The following is a 13,377-nucleotide window of genomic DNA, read 5'->3' on the forward strand; positions in this document are numbered from 1 at the left end:
AAGGAAGTGGGGCAACGCAGTCTAGCCCTGGTTTCAGCTAATCCCTTTGTGATGTCTAAGAGGAAGAATATAGATAGAACTGGTTTAAGTTTACTTTCTTTGAAGGACAACAGTGCAACAATAAGAGGAAGGCAGGAGGGAAGGAAGAATTCCCCTCTGCCTAGTATTTAAGAAGTGTTTGTTTGGCTTTCCTGCCCCCTGTGTAAAGAAACTCCAGTGCACCTTTCTGCAATAAGAACAGGGGACACTGTGCGCGACTCTCGGGAGAAGACTACACATCAAGGTTTTCTGCAAAGCCACCCTTTGGGAGCTGCATGCTGCAGTCCATTGCTAAATCCCGGGTTCCTGATTCAGGGCTAGCTCAGCACCTGCAGAACCTAAAGGAAGTTGGGAGATGGGTCGCGCGATCTGCGGGCCACCACTAATGCCTTAAACGTTTGCATGTGAGAACATCGAAACCCAAAGCGCTTCGAAAGATGACTTTGAAGGGTGCTTGATCGGGTGAAACACGTCTTCATACGGAGGACGTGTGTGTGTGTGTGTGTGTGTGTGTGTGTGTGTATGTGTGTGTGTGTGTGTGTGTGTGTGTGTCTGTCTGTCTGTCTGTCTGTCTAAGCGGATCCAGGCAGTCAGGATCCCGAGTCCACGCGGATGCAGAGCGGACTCCGCAGGCTCTCCAGTTGCACTGAATCCTTCCCTGCTGTCCCTGGACCACTGCGGGTCTCTCCAACCTCGGAAGCGCATCAGAGTTCAGACTTACCTTGAGCAAGCGCTAGCAGCCGCAGCAGAAGCGCGCCCCCTGCCAGTCCCGGCTCCATTTCGGGTCAGCTCTGGGAAATCTAAGGTGCTCTTGCGGGTACACACAGTACCCTCCTTGGTCGAAGGCTTCCAGAAGTTAAGACTTTCCAGAAGCTGTCCCAAGGACTTCTCTCCTGGTCTGGATGAGAGCAAGGAAAAGTTGCTTGCAGCTTCTGAGCTAGGACCCGCCCCTGCCCGCCCCTCCAGCTTGGGCAAACTCCGGATCTGCCCTGCCACGCCCCATGGAGCCCTGCACTGCCGTGCCTGCAGCTCCCTCAGGGTTGCACACAGCGAGCCACGATTCCACTACGCCCACGCAGCCCCCGCATCCTGTAGGCAGTGCGAACGGGACTGCCCGCCTGGTGGCCTTTCCTGCCCTGTAGCAGACTGTCCTCGCACACCGGACCCAAGAGTGCAGGGCCATCCCCTCCCCTCTCCACTTGTCCACAGGAAACCCCTAGCCAGACCCCCAGTGCAGTTCTATCAGCTCAGAGCCCTCTACGGTGCTCAGCAGGGAGCCAGGAGCCCTGAACACCGCTCCTAGGCGGCTACGTGCGTGCCCTTCTCTGCTTTTCCTGAGTGGGTGGAGAAAGGGACAGAAATAAGCTCGGAATGACCAGGTTCTACACTAACTCATCAGAAAGAACTGCTCTCAAGTTATGATTATCCCCGAAGTACTATTTTTGCACCACAGTAGGGTGTGTGAGAGAGGGAAGCGATCGTTCTTTTCGTAGGTGATGAGGAGCTGATCTCTGAGTTCACTTGGTTTACTTCAGGACAGGTGAGAAGAGGGGAGAGCTGCTAGAGATTCCCAACTCTTTCTCTGGATTGTGCCGTCACCGTTTTCCAGTCTTTCAGACTCTGAAAGACAATATTCTATATCTGACTCTTTCCTCTCCAAATCCAAGAAAGAGAGTATCTACTTTTAATCGTCTCTACACCCAGTGTTCCTGCAAAGGTTCAGCCACAGGTTCCTGCGCACTAGTGCCGTTAGACGTACTCTAGCAACTGCTTTCTGGGCAGCAATCAAAAAGTCTCATAAACTAAAGAACTGCTTATCTAATTGCTATTGCTCGCGTCATTCAAAATGTTTTGGGCATTTGCCCCATGGCAGGAAAGGATTCTCTGGGTCCATGGAGCAAGCAAGACACTTCCAGGTAAGACAAATGTAACTACTTGATAAAAATCAAATGATTATCTGTTTATTAAACGGTGGGTCGAACTGAAAACTCGAATTCTTCTTTTGTGTGTATTTTTGTATGTGTGTGCAGGTTTGTGTGTGAGCTCCATGTGTTTGTACGGGTGCATTTGTATGGAGGCCAGAGAATAAACCTGGCTGTTGCCCCTCAGGAGCCATTCACCGTTTTGTGTTGAGACTCTCCCACTGGCCTGGATCTTACCGAACAGGCTGGACTATGTGATCTGCTAGGCTCCAGACAGTACCAAGTTGACACTCAATAGATGCTAGAACTCATGACTAATAGTGTAATAAATTCAGTGCCCTGGAAACTCACAGCCCCAGGTTGCTTCCTGTTCTCTCCCCCACCTCATTTCGTTGTACTCACAGACAGTTCTGACCTTGTGTGTTGTGCTTAGTAAGACCTGAGGCGGCTGATGGCTAACCCTGACACACAGCTGGGCAGCTCACAGGCTCCTGGTGGGAAGCCTGCCAGGTTTCAGGGAGATGACTATCTGTCTGTTTCCTTCTGACTCACTGAAATGTGAGTTCTGTTTGGAGCAGACTCTTGTTTGGGAAGCAGGACTGCTCTTTTAATAGGCTTTGTCTGAGTTGGGGAGAGGAAGGTGCGTTTCAAGGGCTTGTTGCTCTTAGACGGGCAAATCAGCACTGTGCAGGAGCACATGAGAAGCAGAAGAACAGATGAGAATATATACGCAGGTTTGTGAATTGCAAAATTTAACCAGCACGAAGTGGCCAAGACAAAATTATTTCTGGAGTCTTACCTCACACATACCTTGCCTGGGTTAGTCAGTTCGGAAGCCACATTCACTTCAGGAAATAAGGCAGGAGCTGAACTTTCCCGCTGTAGCCTCAGGCTCCTTTTCTGCCATTCAGACTATTAAAGAACCTTTGCTTCTGTTTGGTTTGCCATATAAAATATTAAAGAGAGCATTTTTAGATTTGTATATTTTTAATGCCAGTAACCATTACATATTTGCAATGTAAATATGTTTACAATGTTGTATTTAAGAAAAATATTTACAATGTTGTATTTAAGAAAATCGACCTTTTGGGATGTAAATCAAAAGGAGTGGCATTGCTTAACATTTTTGTTAATTATTCCAATATCTGGATTAAAAATAGACATGTTAATTCTTATATCTGGCTTGGTGTGTGATCCCGTTGCTGTATACACTTGGAATTAAATCACAAAGATTAATAGGATATCACACAGATGTGTAGTTTCTAAACCCGTGACAATGTTAGACAATCTTCTAGTTTGTATCACAATCCAATCAACAGTAGTTTCTTTTTTTCCCATTTCTTATCTTTTTTTATTAAAAAGCACTATTAAAAAAACAAGTAATATCACACACTATTACTTGTCTCCTGGTTTGTAAGAGAATCAGCCAGAGAACCCTTGCTACACTAATGTCTGCCAACATAGACTGTTATAAAAATCACATCACCATATCCTTCAAAGGGTGCTCTCGACGAAGGCGACTGTGTTTACCGTCTTCTTCTACTCTACAGTACTCTACAGGACGTCCAATTTGTCCTTCTTTGTTTTCTACTTATTCTTCTTGTGAGTGGTTCAAGACTTAGGAAGTCTCAACACGATATGAAGGGTAGGTTCCTTTTGAGTGTAACCAGAGGAAATATATCCATCTTCCAGCTGCTTACCAGCAAAGCCCAGCCTTTGATGATCAGAAGTCCCTTCTTCACCCTGGATCTTGGCTTTTCCATTCATGGTCTATAGTGTCAAAGAGTTCAGCCTTGAGGGTGAGGGCATTCCTAATAAAGGGTCTTTAAGAAATTTTCACCTTCCACGGCAGATGGGAGATTTAAAATAAAAGAAAACGAGTTTCTTAAAAGCTAGTTAAGAAATCTGAAACCATGTTAAGGGCTTTTCCTATTCTACAGTATTAATATTCATTAAAATTCATTGATTACCATCCCACTCAACATTTGCATTATGCAGTCAGAGCAGATAATAACACTGTAGCAAGGGCAATAGATGCCTCGGTATTATTGCAAAAATTGTCTTGGCATCACTGAACACTTGGAAGAGTCTTTAGACACTCTGAGACTGATCATGGGTAGAAGAGGTTCTCCTATGTTTTTCTTCTCTCAGAACAAGGCCAGAATTTTTTTTTTTTTTGGATGATAGACAGGAGACAGATGAGGTTCCCCATGTTCCTTTCTGACCTCTTCTTGCTTCTTGTTCATCTTGCTTATTTTATTTCTATACAACCACCATGCTAGATACCTTGGTTCTTCTTTTTTCAGGGCTACCACCAGGATACCATGTGTCATGGCTACCTGGGCCGCCTCCTGTTGTTGCTTTTAAGATTTCTCTCCAGATGGCAGGTGTGGTGATTTGAATGACCGTGGCCCCCACAGGCTCATATAATTGAATGCTTAGTCACCAAGGAGTAAAACTGTTTGAGATTAGAAGGATTAGGGGGTGTGGCCTGGTGAAGCAGGAAGTGTGTCATTGGGGTGGGTTTTGAGGTTTCAAAGGCCCACACCAGGCCTGCTCTTGGATAACAGGATACAGCTCTCAGCTACTTGTCCAGCACCATGTCTGCCCATCTGCCATCATGCTCCCCACCATGTTGATAATGAATTAACCCTCTGAACTGTAGCAAGCCCCTAATTAAATTTTTTTATATGTTGCCTTGATCATCGTGGCTCTTCCCAGCAGTAGGACAGTACCTTAGACAACAGTCGTCTACACCCTTTGTGTTTCCTCCTCTTGCCTTCAGTCTTCACTTAAACTTGTAATTTTAATTTTCTTTCTGAGATGTGAGATTGTTATTTTCAGATACTGAGCTGGGAAGATAGCTCAGGAGGCAAACACAAGGACATGAGATTGAATCCCCAACACCCACGTACAAATCGAGAGTGGCAGCGTGAATCTGTGTAAGCCCAGTGTTAAAGGTAGAGAGAGGCAGATCACAAGGACTAAGTGGCCAGTCAGATTGGTAAGCTTCCAATTCAGTGAGAAACCCTTTCTCAAAATTAAAGAGGAGCATAAACAGACTCAGTACATAAACCACATGACTGAACATCCCACTAGATTTTAAAAAATGCCTTAGACAAAATCCAAAATCCCTACATGATACAAGTTCAGAAGAACCTAGGAATGCAGGGGACATATCTTAACATAGTAAAGGTAATATACAATAAGCCCACAGCCCAAATCATACAAAATTAAGGGAAAACTCAAAACATTTCTACCCAGACCAGGAACATTCTCTCCATTACTATTCAACACTGTACTTGAATTATTACCTAAAACAATCAGGGAAGAAAACAAAAGAGATAAAGGGATATAAATGGAAAAAGAAGATATCAAAATATCATCATTTCTAGATGGTATAATAAAAGACCCCAAGATCTTTTAGCAACCGGAATTCTCATACAACTGATAAGCATATTCAGCAAAGGACCTGGATACAAAATCAGCAGCCTTCCTGTGCACAATGACACTCATACCGAGAAATAAATCAGGAAAACAATTCCACTCGAATAACCTCAGGGAAAAAACTTGGAATAAATTTAACAGAGGAAATGAAATACCTGTGCAATGAAAACTGAGACTGAAGTAAGAAACTAAAAAAGACACCAGAAGATGGAAAGACCTCCCGTGATCATGGATTGGTAGGATTAATGTTGTAACAACGGCCATCTTACCAAAAGCAATGTACAGATTCAATGCAGTCCCCATCAAAATTCCAAAGAAAATGTGAACAGAAGTTGAAAAAAAAATAGCCTCAAAATCCATGTAGAAATACAAAAGATCTAGAATAGCCGAAACCAATCCTGAACAATTAAAACACTACTCAAGGTCCACTTATCCCCAATTGCAGGTTATACTACAGAACTATAGTAGTAAAAACAGCATGGGACTACCTTAAATATGGACACACTGATGGATGGAATAGAATTGAGAGCATACACGTAAGCCCACAATCTTATGGCCACTCAAGTTTTGACAAAATGGCCAAAAAAAACACACATTGGAGAAAAGGTAGCAATTTTGTTTTTGAATTTATTATTTAATTGCACCATTTTCCCTTCCCTTTCCTCCTCCCGAACCCTTCCACACACCCTTCCATGCTCTCCTTAAATTCATGGCCTCTTTCTTCACTAATTATTATTGTATTCATGTATGTCTCTATATATAATGTATTTCTAAATGTAACCTGTTAAGTGTATAATGCCTACCTCTATAGCTGTTTCTGGGACTGACTGATGCCAAACGAACAGTTGGTGTCATCTTCCCTGAGGAAGGTCAGCTAACCTGTCCCCAGCTTTCTTTAGTTGCCTACGGTTCTTGTGTGGAGGGCAGGCTTGTGAACCTTTGCCATCCATTGTGGCATGTTTATTAGTGTCTTTCTTGTTTAGCTCATGTTTGGTCTTTCATGTTGATGATATTTGATAGCTTTTGCTTCTGAATCACACCATCTCATGGAAAACTCCTGATTCCTTCGTTATTACAATCTTTCCACTACTACTTCTGTAATGTTCCCTGAGTATTAGGTCTGGGGTTATTTTATAGACACGTCCATTGGGACCTGGCTACACAACTGTGCATTTGGACTGGTTATGGTTTTCTGTAGCAGTGGCAAAGAGATATTTTCTTGCTGAAGATTGAGAAATATGCTTCTCTGTAGGTATGAGGACAGTTGTGAACAGATTGTTGTTAGGGGTTATGCTGGGGAACTGACTTGAATGCTCCCTCCCTAAGGACTAACGTTCATCCTAGCAGAAGGTGCCATGCACACTTCCGAAAGACGGAGGCAACCAGTAGTTCCACGTATTCATAACACCTATGTACTTCGTCAACGGCCAGCATGGCACAATAACCCTAAGGGTGCACTAGTGACACACGTCAGCAGTAACCAGCAGTGGCCCAATGGGACTCAAGACCTACTCCGCGAAAGAAATGCCATGCCTGGTACTGTAAAGTCAGGTAATTACTCAGTGCTAGTGAAGCCATGTTATTGAAGGAGAGTCTTCAACCACTCATTTACAAGAAGATAACTGTGGAGGGCACAGGGTCCTGGAGCTCACAGGTAAGCACTGGGGGAAGCCAGGAATGTTAAACACACAGAGCTGTCTCTAAAGAAAGAATCGTATAGCCTGCCTTTTACCTGGAAGTCTAGGAGTGGATGTGATTAACAACTAGGTGACCTGTGCTATCTGTAGGGCCAGGACATAGCTGACTCCTCCAGACTCTTACATTCTCCCAAAACCTTTATCTTAAACACTGTTTCTTAGTCAGTAGAACCCATCCTTCTGGGAAATGTCCCATGTATTTTACAATGAAGCAGAAGGGGCTGATTGCCTGGTGATCTCTGCTCTATCTGTATGGCCAGGTCACATCTGGTTCCCCCAGACTTTTATGTTTTTGTCAGTCATTCTTGCTAGACCCATTTTTTGAGCATTTTTTTCTCAGTTACTTCAACCCATTTGTGTGGAAATGTTCATACTACTTTGTGAGGAGTTTCAGTTTAATCATGTTTTAAGTTTTGTTTTAAACACAGGAATGAGTTCATTGTCATCAAGAAACTTTCTTTTTATTTCAAACTCGTGCTGTGCTTAAATATACCTAACATAAACTGTCTGGAGTCAGACTCTAGAAGTTTAACTGAACACCGGCTATTGAGTTGTGTTGAGCTAAATTTCCTTTCTGACTCACAAGAATCAGCATTCTGCTGGTCATGGTGTTTGCAGAGACCCCCTACATATAACAACTAATTTTACCTCTTCTTCTACCCTACACAATGTATTTTAGTCATATTCTTTCCCCTCCCCTATTTCCTCTCAGATCCTCTCTATCTCATTACCCACTCAACTTCAACCATTCTCTCTCCCTCCACGCCCCATCTCTCTCAACAAACAAATAAAAGAAATCCATATTCAATAAGACAAAAACACTAAAGCACACACACACACACACACAGCAAAAAAAACAAAACCACAGCATGGAGTTCATTTGTGTTGACCAACCACTTCTGGGCATGGGGATTTCCTTAGAGCGTGATTGCTGGAACGTTTGATTTAGACAAAATAATTTTTTTCTCACTCTTTCACTGTTTCCTGTTAGGAGTCTCTGTGTTATTCCCCATGTACTGCCAGAAGAAGTTCCTCTGATGAGGGCTGTAAGATTCCCTCATTTTAATTCTATGTTCTTTTAACAGAATAATAGTAGTAGGTTTCCCCAAGGGCCATGACCTATCTTGTCTTGAGTTCTTGGGTACATTGGAGTTTCAGGTATGTGCTACACTTCATAGAGCAGACCTTATAGTTCATCAAAAAGTGATCGGTTACTCCCATAGTATTTATGCCACTATCGAACCAGTTTATCTTGCATGCAGGTCGCTATTGTAGGTTGCAAGGTTTGTAGCTGTGTGACATTGGTCTTTGCTTTTCTCCTCTGGTAGCATGAACTCTGGTCAGTAGTGGTGAAGCTTCTAGTTGAGCTTTCTCTATGTTAAGTGACATAAGTAAGTGGTATCTTCATCAGTACAGCCTTATCATCAGTTTGTGGTTGGTAACTAGTAGCCTTGGAAGTAGCTTGTGATGTTTGGTAATAGGGTCTATGGTCCGTTGGATAATGACTCAATGTTGGGGAATATTATTTTCAGGTGTGTGACTTTTGTTTACGCTGCATTTGTTTAACTCGGTGAAGCTGTGTTACTGTGCCTGCCTACAATGTCTGATGGTCCTAATAAAGAGATGAATGGCCAATAGTGAGGCAGGAACAAGGGTAGGCAGGGCTAGCAGACAGAGAGTATAACTACAAGGAGAACTGAGAACAAGGGCAGCAAGAAGCAGCAGCAAGAGATGAAGAGGAAGAGGACATCAGGGGCCAGCCACCCAGCGACACAGCAAGCCGTGGAGAAAGAAGTAAAGAAAGGTATACAGAAATAGAAAAAAAAAATAAAACAGAGGCAAAAGGAGGTCGGGACAATATAACACAAGAAAAACTGGCTAGAAACAAGAGGCTAAGACCAGGCTTTCATAACTAAGTATAAGCCTCCATGTGTGATTTTTTTTGAGAGCTGGGTGGTGCCCCCCCCAAAGAGTATCACACAATAACTCAATGAGATGTAACCCAATCCTGGCACTTGAGGTTTTACTTGGTGGCATAGTTGGGATCCTGTCTCCCCCATTATATGGTGACTACAATTAGATTCTTTTGCTCTATGTATATATTTAATGAAGCTTCTACAGTAGTAGAGTTCCATATAGCTTTTTAAAAAGCCTTCAGTGTCACCAAAACGGTGCTCTTCAAACGGATGGATACACACAGAAGACTGACACAAGATTTTACCTATCATCTCAAAGCTCAACTCTAAAGGATTTTAGCATAAGCCTTGAAATCTTGAGTCTGATAGAGAAGAACCTAGAGGATGGGTTTCAACTTTTAAGCGCAGGTAAGGAATTTCTGGATAAGATCTGGATAATAGGAGCTCTAAGGTGTGGCAAATGGGACCCTCTGAAACTAAACATCTCCTATACGGTAAAGGACACTATTTGAGAGAAGAGTCAACCCACATTGGGAAAAAAAAGGCTTCACTAGGTATAAAAGCTGATGGAGATTTGGTGTCTACAAAGGAACCAAAAGATAAGTACCAAGAAAATAAACAGCCTAATGAAGAACAGAGTATTCTCAGCAGGATAAATACACATGACTGAGAAATACATACGTTTTAAAAGTTCAACATCCTTAGTCATCAGGGAAATGCAGATTAAAGCTACTTTATGTTTTCATCTTTCTTCAGTCAAAATGGACAAGATAAAAGAACAAAAAAGCCACAAATGACAACAAATGCTGGCACAGTTTTTGCCTGTGGGAAGTCTGCTCGCACTGCTAGTGGCAGTGGAGCCTGGTGGAGCCACGTGGCAGTGGAGCCTGGTGGAGCCACGTGGCAGTGGAGCCTGGTGGAGCCACGCTGAAAATCAATATAGAAGCTCCTTAAAAGCTAGAACTAGATTTACCTTGTGACCTATCAAAATCCCTCCTGGGCCAAATTCTACACATCACTACAGAGATACTTGATCAGTAGTGGCCATTGCTGCCCTATTCCTAATAGCCACGGAATGCCAACAACCTACATATCTACTGTTTATAAATAAGTAATGAAAATGTGCTTCATCACACAATGGAATATTATTCAGCTGTCAAGAAAAAAAATAGAATCACGAAATTGACAAGTAAATGGATGGAGCTGGAAATAAGAATTTTCAGTGAGATAATACAGACCTCAAAAGACAAATGATTTATGTTCTCTCTCATATGTGTATGTTAGTTTTGAATGTTTAGATGCATGTACTTAAACTGGAGTGGCCATAGAAGGTAGGAAACTAACAAAATGGGAGGCTGACTTCAGGGAAAAGGAAAGAGAATGTAGGCGGTGTGAAAAGAAAAGGAGGACTGTTGGAGCTGGGAAGGTTAAATGGCGCTTGGGATGGGAAGGAAGGTGGAGGAGGAGGTGCTGCAGGATGAGGATAGTTCATGCTAAAGACCTTTAGAAAATGATGTATGAAAGCGTACTGTAGAACTTCCTAAGACACATGTACCTCCAATATAAAGGGGATTTCGATCGAATTTTCCTATAATGGGGGTACAATGCTTTCTCCAGAGTTCTTTTGCAGTGGGATGCTGTAGACACTTCCAAACATAACCAGCTATTGCTACTGTTCTTGGTTAAGAACCTACTGCTGAAAACACCACATCCCTAAGCCATAGGACATGAACAACCTGGAAGTTTCACCCCTGCGCTCTAGCTTTCATGGCGCTAGAAGATTCTGTGCATGCTATCAAGAGAGAGAATTTATTTATAGCCTTATCTCTCTGTGAATATTGGGAGGTAACTTAATGACTGGCCTGGTGAGATATACCCACTGGTGCAACAGTGGCATGAATATTATGGGAGCAACCAACCACTCTGATTTCATTTAAAGACTGGCTCACAAGATACAACCCTTATCTGGTACCTTTGCCTGGAGTAAAATAAAAGCCATGCATAGATAGCCCCTGGGGGAGAATCTAGCATTATTTCTTAAACTGAGATGGAAATAAGCTGTTCCCCTGAGTTCTTTTCTATACCTATAGATTGATGTATTTCTCAACCCTCATCATAGAAGTTCTTTTTCAAAATCAAGTTATTTTAAATTTCATGTACATATATTTACATCAGTCACCCACACTGTAGTATGAGGGCCGGCTTGTTGGGGTTTCTGTCCCGCCCAGTAATCCACAACTGGCAAGTCCCAGAGAAAATCAATCACACAGAGATCTCTATAAGTTATAAAGCTGATTGGCCCATTAGGCCAGGCTTCTTGTTAACTCTTATAACTTATGTTACCCCATTATTCTTATCTACGTTAGCCACATGGGCTCAGTACCTTTCTCAGTGTGACAGCTTACATGTTGCCTCTTTGGTGGTCTGGACAGGAGTGGCAAGGGAGGTTCTGCTTCCAGAATACTCCCAGTCTCTTTGCTCCACCCCTACTTCCTGTCTGGCTTTCCTGCCTATACACTCCCTCCAAAACTTCAAAACTTCTTTCTTCTTTTTTTAAAAAATAAACTTATTTATTTTTAAACTGACAGCAGTTTCCCCTCCCTCCCCTTCTTTCAGTCCCTCTCCCGTCCTTTCTCTTTTCTCATCACCCAATCTACTTCCCCATTTCTGTTTAGGAAAGGGCAGGTCTCTCAAAAGAATCAACAAAACATTGCATATCAAGTTGCAATAAAACTAAACACCTCCCCATGTATTAAGACTGGGCAAGATGACTCAGCATGAGAAGTGGGGTCCCCAAAACCAGTAAAAGGGTTGGGGACAGACCCCATTTCCACTGTTAGGAGTTCCACAAGAGGATCAAGCAACACAACTGTAACATATATGCAGAGTGCCTATGTCAGTCCTTAGGACACCTGCTCAACCATGTACATAGTAGTTTTATTTGTAATATCAACAATCTGAAAACAACCTAGATATCCCTCAGCCAAGAATGAATAAATAAAATGTGGTATACTTACACAATGGAGGATTACTCAGCTTTTAAAAGCAAGGACACCAGGAAATTTAAAGGCAAATGGATAAAACCAGAAAAAAAATAATGCTGAGGGAGGTAACCCAGGCCCAGAGAGACAAATATGGTATGTACCTACTCATTCATAAGTAGATATTAGCTGTAAAGTGAAGGACAACCTGGCTACAATCCACAGACCCAGAGAAAATAGGTAAAAAGGAGGGTTCATGGGGGGACACCCAGATCTCCCTGGGAAGGGGAGATAGAAGGCATTTCATCAGTGTACTGAGGGCAGGTGGGGATGGAAACATGAGTGATCAAGTGGGTGGGGTGAAGGGGAAAAGTACTTAAAGAGACGACTGGAAAGGGGGTGCATTTTGGGGTCAGATTAAAAACCTGGTGCAAGGGAATCTCCCAGAAATCTATAAGAAGACCCAGCATAGACTCGTAGCAATAGCAGATGCATAGGCTTAATTGGCCATCTCCCATGACCAGACTGGTGTCAAGCACAATTATCATGAGAAAGGGTCATCCAGTAACTGGCAGAAACAGAGGAAAACCCACAGCTAAACATTAGGTGGAGTGTGGGGAATCCTGCAGAAGAGGAGAAAGGACTGTAGGTGCCAGAGGGGTCAAAAACACTGCAAGAAAACTCACAGAATCAACTAACCTGGGCTCCTAGGGGCTCACAGAGACTGAACCAACAATCAAAACTTCCTTCTTGACTCTAGACTCTCCTGGGTCCTTTTGAGAGAAAGATGAGATTGAGTCTGGGTTCTATGCTTTCTACTTTATTTTTTTTTTTTCAGCTACATAGGAGATCGTGTTTCCCTCCTTACCTTTCAGTCCATGAAATGTGCTTATGCCCTCCCTCTTAAGCTTTCCCATGAACTGGTCTGAGCAGGTCTCTATTCATAGTACTATGTTAGCAGTAACACAGTTTTCTTTCTCCCGTGAGAAATCCGTAAGACAGTGAACTTGTGTCATTAACTTCTTTCATTCGTAGTCCTTATGACAGGGCCTGCCCCTGAAGAGATGCACAATAAATATCTGCTTCATTAAAGAATAAATGCATTTGCTCAACTAATAACAAATTCCTCTGCTTAATAAAAAAAGCAGAACAGAGAAGAAGCTAATGTTGTAAAGGATGAAAAGTCCCTAGAAAAGGGAAGCATTGCTCAAACACTCTTGAGATGGTTTGCTTTTTGTCAGGGCTGTCTGCCATATGATCAAGGGAGCCTGTGTCTCTCTGCTATTCTGCTGTCTCTGCAAAACTTGATCTCAATCAGAGTTCAGTTGTTGTTCAAGAGAGGAAAAGTTCATTATACATAAAATAGTGTTGGCCA

General features: G+C 42.8%; 1 protein-coding gene across 1 annotated transcript in view; it reads right to left on the reverse strand.

Annotated features, from left to right (window-relative positions):
* Positions 1-987, reverse strand: part of Itga2 (integrin subunit alpha 2) — a 104,682-nt gene extending 103,695 nt beyond the window's left edge. Inside the window, exon 1 of the mRNA XM_087896894.1 lies at positions 761-987. Coding sequence (XP_087753020.1) covers positions 761-818 — 58 coding nt within the window. The 5' untranslated portion in view covers positions 819-987. The remainder of the gene's footprint in view (positions 1-760) is intronic.
* Positions 988-13,377: the final 12,390 nt, after the last annotated feature.

This window comes from Myodes glareolus, chromosome 15 (assembly GCF_982192425.1).
Source record: "Myodes glareolus chromosome 15, mMyoGla1.1, whole genome shotgun sequence".
Lineage (NCBI taxonomy): Eukaryota > Metazoa > Chordata > Mammalia > Rodentia > Cricetidae > Myodes > Myodes glareolus.